The sequence below is a fragment of the Motacilla alba genome, chromosome 3 (assembly GCF_015832195.1).
Source record: "Motacilla alba alba isolate MOTALB_02 chromosome 3, Motacilla_alba_V1.0_pri, whole genome shotgun sequence".
Classification (NCBI taxonomy): domain Eukaryota; kingdom Metazoa; phylum Chordata; class Aves; order Passeriformes; family Motacillidae; genus Motacilla; species Motacilla alba.
Window position 1 is genome coordinate 46,038,147 of NC_052018.1, and position 21,713 is coordinate 46,059,859.

At 36.9% G+C, this 21,713-nt stretch overlaps 1 protein-coding gene across 2 annotated transcripts in view; it reads right to left on the reverse strand.

Annotated features, from left to right (window-relative positions):
* The window catches only part of CDK19 (cyclin dependent kinase 19), a 119,531-nt gene that overhangs the window by 49,298 nt on the left and 48,520 nt on the right, over positions 1-21,713 (reverse strand). For both annotated transcript variants that reach the window (XM_038130480.1, XM_038130481.1), the window contains exon 4: positions 15,478-15,618. In XM_038130480.1, the coding sequence (XP_037986408.1) occupies positions 15,478-15,618 (141 nt within the window). The remainder of the gene's footprint in view (positions 1-15,477; positions 15,619-21,713) is intronic.

Consider the following 21,713-nt stretch of genomic DNA (forward strand, 5'->3'; position numbering starts at 1 on the left):
AGAGGTTGTTTCAAGCAAAGACTGTCACATAAAACACTGAAACTGGGAGGAGCAAAGGACAGAGACCAAGGAAGGTTTCTCCAGCCACAGGCATAGCTGGTGAAGGCTGGGAAAAGTATATAAGAACAGGGGGGAAAAAGGTTCTGAATACAGAGACTGAAAACCTGCTATTGGTTGAAGAAAAGAAAAGCTATTTAAAGTTAAGATTTAAGATGCCAATTTAAAAAAATTATAGAGACCACAAATTATCTTTTAAGACTCTTGAGCACTTATCCCAGTTACTTAGCTACTGTAGGTATAGCCCAAGATTGCTAAGTTTTCTTGCCTTGGAAAAGAAAAATATATTCCTTTCCCATATACCATATTATTTACACAGCTTGATAAATAATCATATTTTAAAAACTATTATTGAAAATAAAGCAGTTTCACTTTAAAGAATGACATTTGTAATTTGTGTTTTAGTATCAACAGTCACAGCCTAAGAAAAGCTAGAAGCAAAGGCTTTAAGTAGTCATGTACCTTGGCACTTTGGGCACAAGTATTTTTGCCTAACTGTTAAACCAGTTTCCAGGTTTTCATGCAGAAAAACGTCACTTATTCAGAAGAGTCTTTCCACAGAATACTTGCAGCCATTCATTTCAAACCAGCACCTCCAAAATTTCAAAATACAGATTCTGCAGATGCTGAGATGAAGTATGGTGGACATGGGCAAGGAAAGTTCCTAACTCCACATCACCATCACTTCAGAGCTGGTAACACGGCTCCCTCCTTTCAGTCTATGAATCTCTTCCTAGCAATGAGATTGTGTTTGAGAGCCAAAAACTTCACAAGAGTTTAGACAATCTGTTTTTGAACCTAAAAACTCTGGCCACAAAGAGCTCACACTGCACTTCTGTGCTAGTGGGAAGTTGCCAGGACCCCTCATATATTTGCTTGAATAACCAAAAGCAGTAGGTTTTCAATGGCATACTTCTCCATAGCATAAATGAGTGAGATCCCACTTAAAAATTGTTCATAAACGCATCCATTAAACAGTTATGTTACATTCTTAGTATTTGTTATGGGCATTTTCATGTGCTGATTACTACATTTGGAGTGGCCTTAGATATTCATGCAGCTGGATGAACAAATCAGGCTAAATGAAAGCAGGAGTTGTCAGCACCTCCACCAACATGCAGGTAACTGCCATGGGCATGCTCTTATCATGTGGTATCTTGCAGAAAGCACTAAGCAGCCCACTCCTTTTCATGGAGGCATAAACATATCATACATTTACCACACGATACCACGGGTCAAAAAAGTCTGCTCACAGTAGAGCAGCTGAAGGGCTTTGAGTTCATATTCCCCATGTCACACAATAACATCTCCTTCAAGAAAACATACTCCAACCTGCAAGTATCAGAGCAAGAGGTTCCTCAGGTTAGAGACTACACTGATAGCTGAAATGAAAACTGAAGTGCACCAGATCAGTGATGAAATCTCCCTAGATTAATAATAAATTTATCCACCTGACCCAGTATCTTACTGTGTTTACGAAGTCAGCACAGGATTGAGGTGATGATACTCTGTCAGATGCATGAATATTCCATTTAGGCTTCCATAATAGATATGGAAGCTTTTCAGCCCTTAAATCTAAAAAAACCTTGGTAGACAAAGAAGAGTGTTTGTATTGAACATACTTGATACAGTGACTTGCAGTGTTAATGGAAATTACTACAGTTTATTAAAAGCTGCACAGTATCTAAAGCAAAATGCTAATCTTCTGTCCTAAAAACATCTCGATTTATGAATGTAAACAGAAGAAAACTACATATTTGAGGAAGCAGTGATGGCAACTAGGCTGGAATAAGTTACACAAGAAGCAAGTTGTTTCTTTATTTCCTTTCTTCAGAAGTGTAAAAGAGCTTTTTTGGGGGAAAAAAGTACAATAAATATATTTATATAGGGTAACATACTGCTACAACATGGCATTTCAGGCTCTTAAAATTTTGTTTCTGTAGTATATTGCCAGAATCTTCATTTTTTATTTTACTAGCTAATAAAAATGCATCAGAAGGCAATTATGTTAAGTGATGCTTTCATGAACAAATACCTCAGGTATTAGTATTACTTGCCCTTATTAATGCAAACCAAAAAGCATTTCTTGGCAGGATATTAATGTGTGATGCTTAAATATTTTAGATGAGCCAGCTTAAGACAAGATGTGAGAGTCTGTTAACTACTTTTGAAGATTAGGCTCTTTCCAAATGACACATATAGCCCAAAACAAAAAAATCATTAAGTCACCTCAGAAAAATTAAACCTAAGATATTAGCATTTAAACAAAGCCTCATTAATGTCTCTGGAGTTGTTTGCAGCAGTTTTACAGTCGTTTTGTAGCGAGCATCAATGGTTTTGTAGGGAGCATCAAGAAGCCTCTTACACACTGAAGTTGCTGTGCTGTATCTAATACCACATGGGATGGCTGATTAATGATTGACTTGGAATGCCTGCAGACAAGTTTACAGCACCAACTACTGAAAGTTTTTTCAATCAATTGTCAATCAAGGCTGATTCTAGACTGAAGTCTGTGGTTGAAGATTTTCAACTTTCAGGCAAGCTAGCTAATTATGATAACTCACTCCAAAAACCCTGCAGTCAGTAATACTTTTGATATAGTTTTGATAATATAAATATCACAAACACTTACGGGAATTTCAATTTTTTTTTAAAGTGTACTGACAAAAAAGTTATTTGCTGTTAAAAAAAAAAAGTCTGCCAAATCCAAAATGGATACATCCCCTTTTATTTTGTAAACTATTTTCCCAATGATCTCCAAATGTTTTAGCAGAATTGCGTAAAAACTAAGACATATCAGAACTATAGATTGTAGCAGTTTAAACACACATGACCATTTTCACACGTAAAACTACTAATGGAAGCTAAAAGATAGGGACAAAAGCTAAACAGATAGGGATAGAAGATTTAGTACATACAATTTTGAGTGGGGAAACACAGAAAGCTGTTTTGGGAAACAAAAGCCTTAAAAAAGTCAATCTTAACATCTTTTCCAAGGCAGAACCACTACAGTAAGGAGTGTCACTGAATTCAGAATCTAGAGACTAAGTTTTAATGAGTGCATAAAATTTTTGTATGAGCATGGTACTTTTAATGAGAACCTAAAACAAAGGAGAGGCACTCCACCTGGAATGTGTGATCTTTTCCTACATGGGGGTTAAGTTATGAAACACAGCATTCTGCCTGTACCAGCCACAGAACTCAAAGTTACAGAGGCCAAAGGGAGGAGCGATAATTAAGATTGTGAAGATGAGATAGAGGAGTATTTCAGGAAAGTCAAAGCTGAGTCAAGGTTATATGAGTAATGTTAAAGAAGTGGCAAAAGGCAGATCAACAGATATGGAACGTGGGCAGAGAGAAGGAAGTTGGAAGCAAATGAAAGATTTGTGTCAAGGAAAAAAAACAGAAGAATAGTTGAGAAGAAGGTTCTACGTGCCGAAAACAAAATCTGAAGTAGTTCAGAACTAATTATAATATTTTTCCATTCAATAATTATGCCCTTTTAAAAAATGAAAAACAACCTGCATAGACATGCAATGGCTGTGAGATTCCTGAGAAACATTGTGATTCATGTCAAAAACACGAGCATGTTAAAGAGTGGCAGGTCAAGCTGCTCTAATTTTTTAATTTTTTTTTTAATTAAACAACTCCAAACACATACCCCACTTTTAAAGTAAGACAAAACTGTACTTGCTACAGCAAATTTGCCTCAGCTTACTAGATAAAATATCTATGTTTTCAGTGCTCAAGTCTCAGGATTTACCCCACTGTTGATGTTGCAAATAAATCTTTAGATATTCTCATAAAAATCAAGGGCTTAAAATGCAAACAAACTCCCTGTGGAAATTTTTATTTTCTTTTTTCAAACTGCATAAACAGGTCAGACATTCAAGTCCTGTAACTCAAAACCAGATTATGACTTTTGAAAAGTTTACTGTGTAACAAAATGCCTTTGAGAAAATCCCTGGCTTTCAGAACACAGCATCACAGCACTTTATACTTCCTGTTACTCTGACCCATGTTTTGCATAGTCTATGCTCGTCACCTGAAATTCTTCTCTGTAAGTTGCAACATCAATTTTGAGAATAGTCACAACATAAGGACCAGGATTAAAGTTTATGGAAGCTTTATTGGAGGCAATAATAATTTTGATAAAGATTTTACGGCTGCAATGTTCCTACTATTAAAAATCCCAAAGCTATGAATACATTTAACAACTTCAAATCCAACATTAATCAGATGAAAAGAGACACTCACACCTTCAATTCTGAACAAATTTTTTTCTAAGACTGAAGTGCTTCTTGCACACTGAAGCTTAAACTGGACATATACTGTAGAACTAAACCCAAAGGGCTGCATTGTTCTACAAGCTCAGCATATGGGTACCAGTCAGAAAAATCCCATACTGTCATTATTACTACACTGACATTTCGGTCACTTGCATTTTAATAAAATCACTCTCAGAAACAATATAAAGCACTTGGAAATTATTGAAATAGCCATCCAGTTTTAATGATAGTAGGTAGGACAAATTTATCTCACCCTAGTAAGGAGTAAAATATCAAAGGACTATGCACTTTCTGCAGAATAAAAACACACAGGTGAGCAGATACTACAGAGCACCTAATGCAGAGTAAATCCACACCTTAGACTACCTTGCTGTAACTTGTTCATGTAGTCATACCCTCTGCATTAGTTTAAGGTTTTCAACTACATTAAAACTACAAAAATACGAGAAAAGGGTTCCACTTCATGTGCACCAAGAAAAACAGCTGTATATTTAAAATGTTGCTGCCTCTAACAGCCCATGCTGTCTTGCTGGAAATAATCACCCAGGCAGCAGATGGCTGGAGTGGACAGGCTCCTCTGCTGTAGCACTCCAGTCCACTTTTAGCACCTCAAAGGCAGCACTGGGACCATGGGCTGGGTCAGACATCACTGAGCACCCAACATCACCCCCAGTGCCACAGAGCACTGGGCAGGGACACCACTGCCTCACACTGGTACAGCTGGACTGGGCACAGACTGCTTTTAGAACAGCCAAACAGGTACTTTTCAGACCGCTCAGAAGAGCCACAGGACAAGTTTAATGCAGTTTAGCTAATCTAGCTCAACACTTTATGCAGACTTTCTTGAGTGTCCCCATGTACACCACCCGTGAGAGTGAGGAAGAGAGATTAGCATTCAGTATTTTTCCAATGAAGCAAAAAGAAAAGTCCTGAAGTGAGCAGAACTGTGGGGAACAGCACTTCAGTAATCTACAAGTTATAAAGGAATATGAAAAGAACTGTAAAGGAACACATATCCCTACAGAGAGGGGAAAAATAAGAATCAAAACTTCACATTGCAGGAGGGGAAAAAAGATCTTGAAATGAGATAAGGAAACAGCTTGATCTAACATTTTTTCAAACATATCAAACCACTTGCAATACACACTCAGGCACTCTTCTGGTAGATAGAAAATATTACTTTTAGGTCCCCTAAAAGGTTTACTGTTACTGCAAGCTCTTCCCAATGCACTACAGAAACTGGCACCAAAGAAGAGCAGCTCCCCACCAGAGCAAGGAGATGCTCACAGAGAAACAAACTTCAAGTAAATCCTGCATCCTAGAAAAGAGCAGCAGCCAGCCAGCAACAGCACATACATTTGCTGACAGCAAAATTATTAAGAAGCTACTGAAAACATATTATACTATCCAGCTATAACCAGAATTGCAAGCACATGCATTACCCAAAACCTAAATGGGTCTGCAATTCTATTTGGTTTAGCTATCAAGAATTCAAATTAATATTTACTTGATAAATAGTTTTAGGGTTGAGACTGGGATTCATACTCTGAATGTCAAGAAACTAACGAACTTTAAACATCTTATTTAAGAAATTGTTATTTCACCTGAGCTGGCAAATAGCTAATCATTAACTCACAGTTAAACAGCCAAAAAACCAGTTTTCATAGCATTAGAAGTCAGCATCAGTTCATTAAAATGTAACCCACTGGAGTTTGCATTTATTTCATAATTCTAACATTCATCATCCACAACTGTTACATCAAAAATAACTACATGAAAGGTAAATCAAAGTAAAAATGCACAAGTGCATTTCATGGATTAGAGAAGAATGCAGAACAGAAGACACACTTTTGAAAAATCTTCTCTTTGGCAACAACTGCGGTGTAGGACAAAATGGCTTGAGTAGCTGAAATCCTCCATTCCAAGAGGATTTTCAGGAATGCAAAATATTGGCTATGGAATTTTATTTTTCATTAGTTACATTTGAGAACACCAACTACACAGAAAATTCCCATGCTAAATTTTGGGATTTGGGCTCAATATTTAAACTAGCAAAACAAGTAGGCATAAAATCCTAGTACAACCTGACTTCATTTTTATGACTATTTTTTTTGGTTAGGTAAAATAGTTCAACAAAAAAACCAAAAAAAAACCCAAAAAAACCCCATAAAAACCATCCCCAACACACCAGAATTGGTTAAGTAGAAATAAACCACTAGAAAAATAACCTCAACCTATGTTCAAAGATTATTACAGCAGTAGGAGCCCAAATGTCACAGATGGAGGGTGGGAGTGGGAAGTAGGGGTTGCAGGAAAATGTAACTAAGTCCAATATAAAGAACATTTTTCAGATGCCACCAGCTAACTTACATAGAATAAAAGAACTTCCACACAGTTTTCAACTACTTTTCATAGTAGCACAGAAAGGTTACTGAACTGCTCAGAAGTGGAAGTGCTTCTACAAGCCACTCAGAGGAAAGCAGGTGAACTGTGCTCTAACACCACTGAGGTGCTGAACAAAGTGGAATGGGGTCTGTCAAAACAACTGTCATACTCAAATGGGCTTTAGCTTCCAGAGGGAAGGAAAACAACAGAGATCAACAGTTTAAAAAAATTCTGTTAGTACTGAGGTTTGGTATTCAGAAAATTGTATGTGTTGACTACTTGCACTATGACAAGCCTTTTTTGTCTTGAAATCTTTGTTGCTTCACTGTTAAAACAGGTGACAGAATAATGTAAGTATTTTGCCAGTGGTCCAGATATCTTGAAGGAACTGTTCCTGTATTAAATAAAATGTCTCAAAAATTTAATTCCTAGATGGTTTTATGTGAAATTCAGAATCCCCCCTAAAGATGAGTCTGAAGACCTAATGCCCAGTTTCTGAGAGGACCGCTTCACACAGTAGGGTCACTTGACAGGTTATGCAAAGAATTTCTTTTGTTTTAACTGACATAACTGCAGTATTCGGTCTTAAGAGCTACCATAAGGCCAGTGATTTCTGAGGCATTTCCAGAAAGCATGGAGGTTGGAGAAGACAGAGGTCCTGAGAGAAGCCATCTGGGAAACACCAGCTGATCAGTCATTTTCTGCAGCAGAGACAGTTTCTTTGACAAAGTTCACACATAGTAAAATAAGAAATTAAACTAACATCCTTTGCTAGTCATTGCAGTTTCCTGGATCACTAAGCAAAGATGCTTAATTTAAATGCAAGACAATCTGCAATGTTACTGCAACTGCTTAGTAGAGTAGCAATAACTGTAGCATATTTGCAAATGAAGAGAAATGCACAGGAGAAAGCACAAGATGGCAAGCAACGTGGAGAAAAAATGCATTTTTTTCCTTTTTTTTCTTGATTATAAGTTGTTACATTAGTTGTATTCACTGATTGTAACATACTTCTCTTAAGTTTCACTAATTTCTTTACTATAAAACAACATGATGCTAACCTCTGTAGCCTTATTCAGAAGAGGTAATAAGTCCAAACAGAAATAATTCCATAAATGCACTTATAGTCAATCCCATTATCCCAAGGATACTTTCTCCAACAGAAAAAAAAAAAAAAAAAAAAAAGCAGTAATACTTTTACAAAAGAAAAACTTCTAAAAGCAGCTTCTAACATTTGCATTTTTATTTAGAAGGCAAAACTCAGTTTGCTCACTTGAAACAGTCTTCTGCAACAGTAAGCTTAAATACATCACGTATTTACTAGAAACCTCCTTACAGCAGATGGTAAGCTAAACTGCGGCTATTAGAAAAGATGACGTTTTCAATCTGTTTATTCTGTATCAGGAAAAAAAATACCAAATAAATTCTAACATTATTTTAATACTTTCACTTCCTCGTCACCCTTTTTCCATCTTAGGAAAAGAGATAAGTTCACAGGCCATATGTCATCTGTTGACTTCAGCAGCAAAACACAGCCAAAAGAACATTAAATCAGTCCCTTTGTTTCTTCTGACTCATCTGAATTTATATTCACTCAGAGTTTTATGAGCATAAGCTTGTTTCAGAACCTGAGGTAAAGCATTTCTCTTCAACTGTAATTATTTTTATTAGTAAAAATTAATCTACAAACATCTTAATACTCTTGCCACAAACCAAAAGGTATGCATTAGTCAGCCATGGAAAAATTGCTGTTTCCATGTACACAACACAGGTAACAATCTGCACGTCTTCACATACCTTTTTAAATCATGTAAAGATTAGTTTTTACAACCGAAGGACAAAAGCAAAGTTCCAAGTAATGAGAAATGCACCATTTTTAAGAGGTGCCCTCAATATATGATTAAGATCAAAAAAAAAAATTATAAAAGTATATGCTGATAAAACTCTGTTAATCAGCATGTAAAATTTCTGGTTCATTTACCTATCTAGAAGCATGTACAGATACATGTACAGGCACCTATATACAGCTCTTCCTCACTAGTAAATAACAAAAAAATTATCTTCTCTCTAACCAGATTTAAAAGAAGAAAAATGTGTTGACCTTTCAGTTAGTAAATTCAAGTCACTTTCTAAAGTCATCAAAGGAGCCTTATTTATTGAAATACATGGGTTCAGCTTGCATCTTCTTTCTTTTGGGAAATCTGCAAGCTGAGTATGATCATTCATATGGTTCTCTGACACTGTGGAAAGTGTCCTCCATCCCAAAGAGATCATGCAATCTTTGCATTATAATAATAAATAATAAAAAAATAAATGATCAGGAGTCCTGAACCCATACACAGCTCGGGAAGAATAATACGAGCCAGGAGTGCATGTCCAGACATATTCCTGCACCCTTCCCATGCACGCACACACACGATAACACAGAATGGTGGGGATTACAATTACAGTGGGTTTTAAAAGTTTAAAGAAACTGGTAGACAGGTTGACTCGGTGTTTATTTATAGGAGTCATGTGCATGCTCAAATGGGTGCAACAGGGCCAAGAAGCTTTTCAAGCCAGTACAAAATTACTGGCAGAAGGCAGGACCCAACAGTTCCACATTCCTACGCAGCAACTGCCTGTCAAAAGAGGGAATGCATGAACCTGTACCTAAATTTAATTTTGATATCAGCACATAAAAATCCCATTTTAGAATTGCTAGTAAAAGTGGAGTTTCCTACACTCATCTATTTACATTTTATTTTTCAAACCCACAGTTTGCTTGCATAGCAAAATGCAAGTGAGAAATTCAAAAGCCACTTCAGTACTGCTGCTTTTTGCATAACTCTGCTAATCATTTACTGGAAAATCTAGGGAGGGCACAGGGAGGAAGTGGGGCAAGTATTTAAGTAATATAAACAAGTAATAATAAGCATTTATTTATCAAAGGTTTTGAAATAAAAGCATAAAAGCAGAAGCAAAAAGTGGAACATCTATATAACATAATTTTTAGTCTTCTGGTGCCTTCAAACAATACGCAATTATTTTTATTTTTAGAAGAAGAGCATCAAACAGCAAAAAAAAAGTCACCTACATAAGCCATACCATACTAAACCAATTTCATAGCAGGTTAAGGAATGAGCTACGAAATAGACCCATAAATAGGTAACAGATTGGGAAACAGAGGCAAAGACAGATTAAGTGAGTTGTGTAATGTGGGAGCAAAGTTTTAGAGTGGAGTCCAGGTATAGGTCCATGGTAAGAGACTCCGTATTTACATGCTGGCTAGAAAAGGATTACTATGAGAAAATGACTAGGGGTTTTTCCTAAACCAAAAGTCGGTCAATCAACTAAAAACCTGAAAACTGTTAGAGTTTAAGTGAATTTAATATAACTGAATTACTGAAAATTTACTAAAATGTTCCTATTCTATAGAAACATTGTGATGGGTCATATAAAATACTTATTTTGAATAAACAAAAATATTTTTGTAAAAACCCCATAAATTATCATAATTAGAGGATGAAAACCTATTTAGTTCATTCATTTCTGAATAGGCTGCGCTTGTATGGAAACAGAAGTTGCAGATTCCCGCAGAAAATTATCTGTTTGACCTTTCCCTTTCTGCTTTACTTCTGACAGAGAAAACTCAGGTTCCAGATGGCTGCAGTTGCCAGAAAACCCTGAGAGACAGCAATACTGCATTGTCCACTCCGCACAGTTCCACGAGAGATGCGGAGCAGGACCACTGGAGAAGACAGCTCGTCCTGAGTGCAATCACGGCCAGCCAGAGCCAGACACCACACTGGCATCTCTTGGCTCTGCTCAAAATTTACCCTTGGAAAGATACCCTTGGCTTCCTGCTCCTACACCAGCTGGGTATCCAAGGGACTTGCTAAGATGCCTGAATTGGAGATCTCACAAATCTGATCGTTCTAAAGGCTGTGTATAGACATTTACTATACAGACAGATATGCGTAGTCAAAATTACGTCAGCCTCAATTGTCTGCTATGTCCTTTCACCAAAAATGCCTAGATTAGCTCTCCATAAATTCTGAAAGTGGGAGAAGCACATAGACCCTCCCTAATCCACTGCATAAAGAAACAGAAACTGCTTAGCTTAAGCACACAATGAAAATAGCTTCTCCCAATACAGACGACATAGTGAAACAAACTACGGAACACAGATATTATTTTATCCTTCTTTGAGAGACAAGAAGATGGTAATAAAAAAGCTGAATATAGGAAACCAGTAGCAAAGTCTTTACCACAGTTGGATTCCTCCTCCCTCTCTTTAGTGAATTAGTGAACTTAGAGTGAAAAGGTTAATTTGGAGAAAACGGGTTACACTGAGAAAATCCCACGTGGACACAGATGTGCCCAGATTAATGCTTATATAATAAAAACACTTGAACAACTTTGCTCATTTTACAAAGTTACTTTATATGACCATCACAAGCAAGTTTTTTATTTCAGAATCCTTAAAGCAACCATTTAACTCCCTTGGGAGGGGAAGAAGAAATCTGTATTTCTCTGGTGAGTTTGATTTCCAACATTCATTTTTCAACCAGTCATTTTAATATTAAGCAGTATTCTAAAGAAATGCCCAAGGTACATAACTGGAATCTTAAATTAATTTCTCCATATGGATTCTGTGAACCTCAAACATCCCATAGATAACACCTCCCTTCAGGAAAATACATTCTGTTACAAATAGAAATTGCTTTTATCAGGTTATAAAGTATATGGTCTCTACCTGCTTTTGATCTTAAGCAGCTAATCTACAGAAGGACTGTTAGAACAAGAAAGTGCTCATATCCTTTCAGTTGCTAACATGAACAGACATTGCAAACACTATATGGAAGATCTCCATTTTTTGACATCTGGGCAAACTAAGACCTTTGCTGAACATTCCTCTATAATCTAAATATTTCCCTTCTAGGAGAGGAGGGGACAAAGACCTCAGAACATTCTGAAATAGTGTACTTCAAGTCTTGCTCTTACCTCAAGGTACAGAGTGCTGGTTAGACCACATTCAAGGGGACAGCCCACACTGTATACAGAGTATTTTAAAAAGCCAAAAGCTTAGTACTCAAAGCTTTTTTCTCCAATATCTATTAACCTCTTGCTCATAATTAAACACTCTAGCAGCTAGTAAAGCCAGAAAATCCTCCCTCTTCTTGTGCATGGCTTTCAGGAACTCTACTATATTGAAATGGCAAAATTATCACTGCCCAGTGACATGCAATTCAACAGCAAAATCCCACTCAAAAGGGAGAACAAATGTATGGATTTTCACAGACTTAAGTCAACTCCAAGGTGTATAAACAGACACAATACTATTCAAAGAAATCAGTAATCCAGTGCTTCTGTCCCATAGTCTACACTTGTTTGAATCTTACCATAAAGGCTGAATGGTTTTTAACTGAGAAAAATTAAGAGCTTAGCTAAAAAAAAAAAAAACCCTAGAAAGTAATTTAGCACCTTACAGCTACTCTCAGGATACAAAAGCCAGACTCAAAATAACCCAAATACTACAAAAAATTGAAAGATACAAAACACTAAATTAGTTTCCAATTTCTAGAAGCATGAGTACAAGTCTATTTGGTTTTTTGCCTCAATTTGAGCACTTTCCTAAACCTGGACTTGCACTGGCAGTCTTAAACTGCTGTAAGTCTTGCATTACAAAGTAATACCAATTTAATCTTTTAAGAACGCTTGCATTCCCTTCTAAGAATCAAAATAGTGCATTTTAACAATAAAATAACCAGATCTAATGACAGGTGATGCTGGAATGGCCTCTGTTGAGCTTTCTGCCAGCTCCTGCCTCACGCTGCCTCTGCGCCAGCTCCTGCACACCCAGCTAAGCCCTCAGTGAGGTCCCTCCAGGACCTAACCCTGCAGAAAACAAGCTCTGCCAGTGAAAAGCTTTGTGTGACACTTTGTGTGGGTTTGACTCCCTGAATGAGCTCACCAGGAGCCAGGTGAGTGTCCCCTGCCAGGCCATAGCAGGGGTGTCACTTCCAGGCAGTGAGAGGGGAAGGAGACTGTGTCCTTGTGGTAACAGCCATCCGTGAGCTCAGCCCAAGGAAAGGACATGGAATTCAAGTCAGCAAGTTCACATTGTTCACCACTTTATCAGCCTGTCATGGACTTGCTGGCTACAGCTGATCTTAAAAATGATTTAACTAAAAATATCTTAGTAATTCTGAGGTTTTTAAGTAACGAATTTGGTATTCCAGCTCCTTTAAAATCTCTTTGATTTAAGGCAATAGTAAATTAAGATTTAAACAATGTTCTTCAAATTCCTCTAAGCAAATACTTAACCTCCCAGGTTTCTGGTTTTTTCACAACTACATTTTTAAAATAAATTACAGAGGTCATTTCCATGGCTCAGGAGAATTTGACTAATATTATGATAAATATTTTTGGAGAACCTAATTTTATTGAGCAATGAAATAAACACAACATGGCTTTTACGGGCGTCACCATTTTTGGTCTACATCCAAATACAGGTTAAAAATAGTAAGAAAAGAGTTATACTAAATCAAGAAAGTACAAGGTGTTTTGATGCAAAACTTGGTTTACGTAAAATAGAAAAATACTTTTTCCAGCAGCTGTAAATTCAAACAGCTAAGAGAAAACCACCAGAAAAACTGTTCCACATCTTAAGAAGACACTGAGGAGCTGGTATTTATGTATTATGCAAGAAACTGATGCCAGTGAAATTGTGCCTGAGTATCATTCTTAGTAGCAAAAAGTCACAAGCATGAGCATACAAATAAAAATTACAGATAAACAAAAAATCTTGGTTAATCCAGGATTTAAATTGGTTGCTAGTTATACTAACCTCTAATTTCAAGTGCAGACACAAGGACACATCCAGAATAACATCAGGGGTTTTTTTACCATGTTCAAGATATAACTATTTGACATACCTGAATTTTTCAGAAATCCAGAAAAAAATTTTAAAAGGCAAAGGATTCTGATTATACTATTAAATCATTAGTGTCTCAAAGCAATTTTTGAAATGGTTTGCTTTGTCTTACTGAGGCATCCCAGAATCCATCAGTTTACATTTATTTGCAGACCAAGAACACACTGAGACTTCACAAATTACTCTTCTTCTCCCTTCTCAATTATGCCAACATCATTCAAGCACTATCATTCCAGAAGAAGAAACATAGTCTTTTTCACAACAGCAACCATCACCTCCCAACATTCCAAAAGAAAAAAACAAAGACATTAAATAACAGCTTTGCGGCAACTCATCAGCAACAGGTAAGAACTGCAAAGTAGCAGCACTAGTCACACAAAACACCTGGTGCTGGAGGCTGAAAATAACAACACCAGCAAGAAAATTCTCAAGGCTATTTGTTGTTATTATCTTAGATACCATCTTGTATTTCCTATCAAAATAACAAGTTCATGTATGGCATTTAAGTGTGTATGTAATTAACAGTTCCATGAAGAGGTATGGCACCCTTAGACAAAGCTGGATATAGACTTTCCAGGTGTTACCTCTCAAGCTGTAGCTAATCACAGCTGAGCACTCTGCCAAAGCAGCAGCTGACTCTTTAGGAAAGTAGCAATTGTAGCATGAAAATCAGAGTTGTACACGCTTCCTGTTTTTTGGTCATGGCTACTATTCCAAAGGCAAACCACACCCCCTGCCCCTCCTCAAATATACTAACATCTGGAATTTAACAGAAAAACCAACGATAAACAACCAAGGAACAAAGAAAAAAAAAAAAAAAGATCCATAACAAAAACTGAAACGCGCTCTGGCCCCTGTTGTTAGGTATTACAAAAAAATTAAAATTCAGTTCAGAAAATGTTTGTGACTTGGATTCCAGGCCTGCCTTACTTTATACTTATTATTAAAAAAAAAAATTGGCCTACAACCAAAAATTAATCCAAGTCCCTACTTACTATCAAAAACTCAAGAACAATTAGCGACTGTAAGTTTCTGGATAGGCAGCCCTATTTTGACATGCTGGGTCAATTATGAATAACCAAAATAAAAGCAGCGACTTTATATACAGATTACCATACCTAAGAGCATTGTTTGGCATATTAACCATCACATTGTTTCATGCCAAACTTTCTAGTTAGAATGCAAGTGGAAGTGCACCCCTATTAGTATTCTTTTCATAAACCATAGTAGAACTTCACATAATTATGAGGAGCAGTGGAAAACTTTAAGGGGAACTAAGACAAGGCAACTGGCTGCCCTTGTAATCTGCAATCAACTTCAAGAGCTACTTCAGGTCATGAGAAATTTCAAGATGATAACTCTTTTATAGTTCTCTTCCCACGGTCAGAAAAAAAATACCACATGGAAAAGAAATACTGCATGAAAAAACTACTCTTTCACTAGCTTTTATGCTAAGTTGCACGTAAGCCAAACAATGTAAAAGGGTATCAATCACTCTCCTATTTAGATGCCTTTTCAAAGTCATGCGAAACGCTGTAAGAATGTCCAACCAACATATATCAGCTGTCTCACGTACTGTTTTTGGATATTGATATCTGCAATCCCTTTACCGGATCTGGCATCATTGTCCGAGCTCAGATGACTCAGATAAAAACAATGTGAAAGCATAGTTTGTTTTCATGTTTAAAGTCACAACTGGGCTCCTGCAACAATAACAGGAAGAGCTGTAGGGATCGATACGCAGGATTACTAACAGGGGCTTTTCTTGTCCTACCCAACAACACGCACGTGGAACGCTCTTAGGCAGGTATCACATGCCACACTTACCAGATCTCTGTGAAGCACCCAGTTTGCATGGAGGTAATGGATTCCATCGAGGATCTGGTAGAGTAGGGATTTAACCATAGATCTTGGCAACTGCATGGGCTTTTTATTTGCTTTTGAGGCACGGTGAAACTTGATAATATGCTAGAAATAAAACAAGTAGAAACACGAAGAAAGTTAGGTATTAGATAGGCAAGAAGGTTGGGTGTTTTGGGATATTTTAACTAGTAACACTAAATAATGGAATGAAATACAAAGTTTGTTGAACTTTGGAATTAAAGCCATACTGATGCACTCACAATTCTCTTAAAATTGTTTTTATTCTCTGAGTTGCTTCTAAAAACAGTGAAGTTCTTGTGAATATCTAAATACTGGCTACTTACCTCCAGTAAAGGGTGTTAGACATTCTCCTTCCTCCCTTCTCCCCATATGGCATCCTCTTACCCTTGGCAGCTAGACCAGAACTTTGCAAACCAGGAGTATCTACCAGTAGGAAAGTTGCTTTCATAGCAACTTTCCCTCCTCCTCTTCAAAAATGCCCAGGCTAGCATACTTGCAACTACTCTTCCTCCCAAAATCAGGATCCCAGTAGACAGAATAAATAAATATTTTAATAAATATTTGAAGCGGGGTGGGAAGGTATGACTCCAAAAACCCCACACCACAACATTTGGGTGAGATCATGTTCAAACATCTAAAAATGGTTGCTTCTTGCTCCCAGTTTATGGCTGCATACTTCACTGATGATGACAAGCTGGTGGCTCTTGGATTACAGAATTCAGTCTGCCCACTAGAGGACAAACATCACTTGAAAACACAGAATGCAGTAAAGGACCCCAGTATTAGTTGAAGGAATAAAAAAAAAAAAAAAAACCAACAAAACAAAACATTGAAAGATTGCTGAGAGATCATTAAATAGGCAGTAACTAATTCTAAGATCAATGTGGAGATGATGGGTTAGGTCTGGTCTTGCTACACAGTATAAGAAATAAACTGGTGTCAGGCCATTCTACCTTTTCAATCCTCAGAAAGGAGGGGTTATGCAGGGCACAAATCCAATCTTAATATATGGTCATTCAGCAAACAACTAAATATCTTCATTCAGATGGGGAAAAAAAAAATCTCCTTTTTGAAGGCAATTCAATGAAGCACCTCAAATAATAAAATAGTTTTCAATTATGTGTCTTTTGAAAGGTGGAAATGATAAAGGCAGTTTGCATTTTTACTGAAAACAATATAAAATTCCAGAGTAGGACTATTAATTACCCAATTTTTTAAACAGTATTTGTCTAGCTGAAGATCTTCTCCCTTCCCAGGTTAAAGAGGTAGCCAAAGGCTGTGTTTTAATTTGACCACTGCTTCCCCCTCCACCATCTCCACTCCCCACCCAGTCTGTCACTACTGCTCCCAATGACAATGGTAAGGAGTCAATGTTTACTCACGGTAAATGCTACCTCTGGCTGTCACCAGTACTTTAACCACTGTCAAACTGTACTTAGCAAAAGTGTAAACAATAGTGTTTAAAAATAAATAAGAAAGGCAGAAAACACCAAATGAATCAAAACAGCCTGCTTACTCCCTATTAATAATGTTCCCACAGAGGCTTCCACTACTAAGTATACAGGATTTATGACTTTGTACTAAAAAAACAGTAGAAATTTACAGGATTGTCAGTTTTAATATACTCATGAGGATCAATAAACAAGACAAGCTCTTAGTACCTTATCCTTAGTTGTGCAATCACTCTAGAAACTATATTGAAATGCTTTAAGGGATTATTTCCTTAGAAAATTTTTTCTTGTGAGGTCACAAGAAGATTTGGTCTCATAACTTCAACTAGGAATCCCCAGTACTACACAATGCTCAACGGATAGCAACCTTCTTATGTAATTACAATATGATTTATAAAGCAGTAATGATACCAATAAACTCACAAATTAGTATATTTATTAATACAGGAAATGAAGAATGAAAAATACAGAGGAACCAACAGGCAAAGGTCATACACGGAGGCCTATAAATTCAGTCCTGCCCTTTTTCAAGGCACATGTAATCACTAGAAGGGATTTCTACACCCATCTGAAAACCAACTACTACCCACACAAAACATTAGTCCTCAGGCACAGAGAAAATGAAGGAGTCTCATGAGACAGAACAGGACACAACCACAGATGTGTTGCAGAGGAACAACACATGTGCCTCTGCCTCTGGCTCTGCCTCAGCTGCTCTGGTACCTCTGGAAGTGGGGAGTGAGACAGCAACAGGTTGATGCCATTGGATTTCTGTCCCTGCCCCTCCCATGTGGCTCCCAGTTAGAAAGGCTAAGGAAACAAGCTCCTTTTTTGAAAGGGTTATTGAATTGCAGAAGTAAATAAAAATGGATAGTTTTGCTCAAAGCAAGCAATATCACACCTAGGTAAAATCCAATTTCCTGCAAAAGCAAATAAAACCTGTTGTTGCCAGCTTACTCTATGGAAGTTTATATCCAAAAGATCACAACCATCACAGTTTAGAAAACTGAACAAAAGCTAAAAATATACTGCAGGGCCAAGTAGTATAGGCAACTGAAAAGCTAGATTTGCCCCATGACATTGGAATGAGTCCACAGTGTTTGTGACCAAGCCCTACACTGGAAAGTTGTCTTAAAAAAAGTAGTTCATCCAATTTCTTGTAAGCAACTAGCCATGAAGAAAGAACAACACACCTAACAAACACTAAACAGTAATTTTAATGACAGAGTCCATCTAAGAAATAGAAGAGCAAACAGGCACTGCTTCAAGTACAGCACGTAGCAGCCACCACCTTAGACCTAATAAAGGCATGGAATAATTTACAGGAATTACACCCTGCATTTCCCATTTCCCAGAAAACTGACTTAACCACTAGGCTTTGAAACTACACTTTTCTCATTCAATAAATCTTTTTGCTGAATAGCACAAAATTAAGACTGTCCTGTGAGTTGAGTATAAATCTGAACCATGACAGGTATGAAGTATGTTCTGCCTCTCTCTCTAGGAAGCATGAGGTGCACTTGGACGCTGCAGTTTGTAACCTTTAGGTATACTCAAGTTCTTTGCTGAATCTTACCCCTAAATGAATAGCCATTAAGGACAAAAGATGAGGACTTCCACAATTCAAGCAAGTCAGAGGCACATTTGTAACAAGACAATAAGCAGAGGGTCAAAAAGCTTCAGTATTCCTTCTGTCTTTTTTCACTGCAACTCCTTAAAGATAACTCACATATCCTGACGGATCACTTGGCCAGAAAAGCTGGAAAACACTCGAACTCATTTAGCAAAATTAATGAGGAAACTTACTGCCAGTCCATACTATACCAGTTGCATGCTACAGAACAGAAACCCATCCACAATGTTATGCAGACATAAATTCATTTTCATTAGTTCATTAGAACACTTCAAGCTCTCTTCTGATATACTTAAAATCTTTTAAAATGAAAGAAGAACACGTCGTAAGAGGTAAACGTAACTCCAAGCAATACTGAAATCTATTCAGCAAAAGCAGCCATTTCCCCTTTCTGCATCCATATTTCTGATTCCTAAATCTTAAAAACATTCTGCCACTGACTGGATCCCAAAAATGGTGTGAGCCAATTAGGTATTCACTTTTAAATATAATGTAATTTTTTTTAATTGCTTGTACATATTTTGGTTTTAATTTAAACAAGACAGCAACTTTGTAGAAGTGATTTTAAGTCTTTATTCTAAATTAAATTAATACTTCACTGATCAACAGTAAAGTACACATTCAACAGAAGCCTAGGAAAGCAAGGAAGGTAAAATTTGCTGTTTGCAGTATCTGGGACGATTGGTTTACTTACTAACTGCTTATTCCCAATTTTCAACTTTAAAAAGTGTAATAAAATTGCAAGGAAAACTGGATGAACCACATTATTTCAGCAAGATGATTTTAGCTCTTGCAAAGAGCATATAAATGATAAAAAAATGAAGAGGAGAAACAAAGCTAGACATTTGAAAATAGCATTAAACAATATTCAATCTAGGAGTTTGACTGCCTTCTTCTATGTTACCTACTGCATTGAAATTGCTTTGAAAGCTGGCTGGTGAAAAACTATGTGCATTTTCTAAATTCTCCACCACAAACAAGGCAAACATAATGCATAGCAACACAGAGCAAATTCAAATCCCTAGGATTTACCCAGCAGTTAAGAGAGCATTCAATAAGATCCTAATTTTAGTCTGCTTCCAAGTCTGTCCGTGTTTGTGTCATCCCATTCCCAATTCCAAGAACTCTGTTCAGTGTGACAGAGGTTAAAACAAGCAAACAAACAAGTTAGACCTAGAAACTTTTCACAAAAGTAGGAAGCCAGCTAACAGAGGGATTTTATGCCTGTCTCACTAAATGAAATTACAGCGAGCTCCCACCTCAACACACATGAGATAATCCATAGACAGAAGCCTCTAGAAAACCTGACTGCTTGAGTTCTACTGCTTAAAGCAATGCTTGTTGAAAATTACATGCATCTCCTTCAAACTCAAATGCAATCATGCCAATGCAGATGCCTCTCCCTGCTGAAGCAAACTGCTTGTGCTCCCACGCTACAGCAAAAACCCTGCATCCTATCCAATCCCTAATCCAGCCATTGAGAACAAAACAGAATTATGTCAACGTGCCAATAAAAAGTAAAGTTACATTTTAATGCCAAGGAGAGGGAAGCTTGGATAAATCTTAATCTCATAAAATCTGTACTAAGGCCAAGAGGATTTATTTTATACGGCTTCCAGTCTCATTTTTAACACAAAACCACCTCAAATTACTACATTTACTTTAAATGTAAAGCATTCAAAAAGGGTATGAAAGAACAAAACAAAATCTTAAGGTGGTATAAAAACTAACCATGCATTGTCGCTATGATTTTCAAAAAGAGAAAGCAAAGACTCAATGAACCCAAGTAATTTGTTTGCTGTTCCAAAAATAAATCATAGTTTGACATGCCTACACTTAGGACTCATTTCAGACATCAGAGTTTTAGAAACTAAGAAAATTTTGTCAATGTACTTATCACAAGTAAAATAAAATAAAATCAAACCAGAAGTAGACAGAAGTACCTCTAGAGCAACCACTTTAGTTTCCAATTTTGGAAACATTACAGCAATTAACATAAACTGTCCTTCAAAAGAGAAGGGGGGAAAAGCATGCTTGTTCCCTCTAAATGCTGCCAGTGCGTGGCCATCATCAGTATCTTCTTTAAAATGTCATTAATCAAACTGCCTAATGAAAGACCCTCTTCCAAGTGACAAGAGGTGAACATTTTCAGTAACAGGGAAAGGAACTTTATTACATCAACTTTTGCTAATGACAACTTGCTTTAAATATCTAAGCTTTGAAACACAGATCAAACACATCTCATGTAACACATCCCCACAAACAGATCCCATATAATTTTTCTAGATTTTGCCTGCATATTTCTAGGTCTTATAGTATCTTTCAGCTCTAATTATTGCAAAATAACGCTATACAATGTTAATAAAAATTATCAGAATTCAGCTACCCTTTCAGTACACATAAAGTGAAATGCACCACTGTGCTCACTTTAGTTTTTCACACATTTATGCTTTTGAACCTTGCCTTTGTTTTGAGGCCTGCTCCTACCTGTTGTTTTCTCCAATTCTCATGCTTTGTGGTGCAGAAAATGAGTCCATATAAACTACCCTCAAATTCATAAAAGTCTGGCAGAAAAACCAAGTGTATGTTTCGAGAATATGACAAAGAGCTATGGGCAAGGAATGGCACTGCCCTCTGCAAGAAATTCAACCATCACCTTGATGGTCAAAAAGCCCCATCCATTTCACTTGGACATAAAGACCTATGCCAGCCCATTCCCTTGTGTCTCAACAAACCTTATACTCTTCTTCCAGCCTATACTGGTACCTATGTATACAAGAGAGAAGACTGCATGAAAAACCACCTGGCAGAATCATCTGAATTACACCAAAAGTGCAGACATGACTTAGAAAATCAAAAGATTAAAAAAAACATGTTACACTGAGAAAAGTATTTTATGTATATAAAGATATTTGTCATCAACTAGCATCTGAATTATATTTATGATTAAGAGCTAAACTGAAGCCCGTTGAAGAAAGAATTGTAACTGATTATACCATATTTAAGGAATATGTTAAAACTCAGCTGTTAGACAATATTTGTGTGATTAAACAAATGTAAAGGTTTATTGCACACATCAGTATGCAACACTCTCC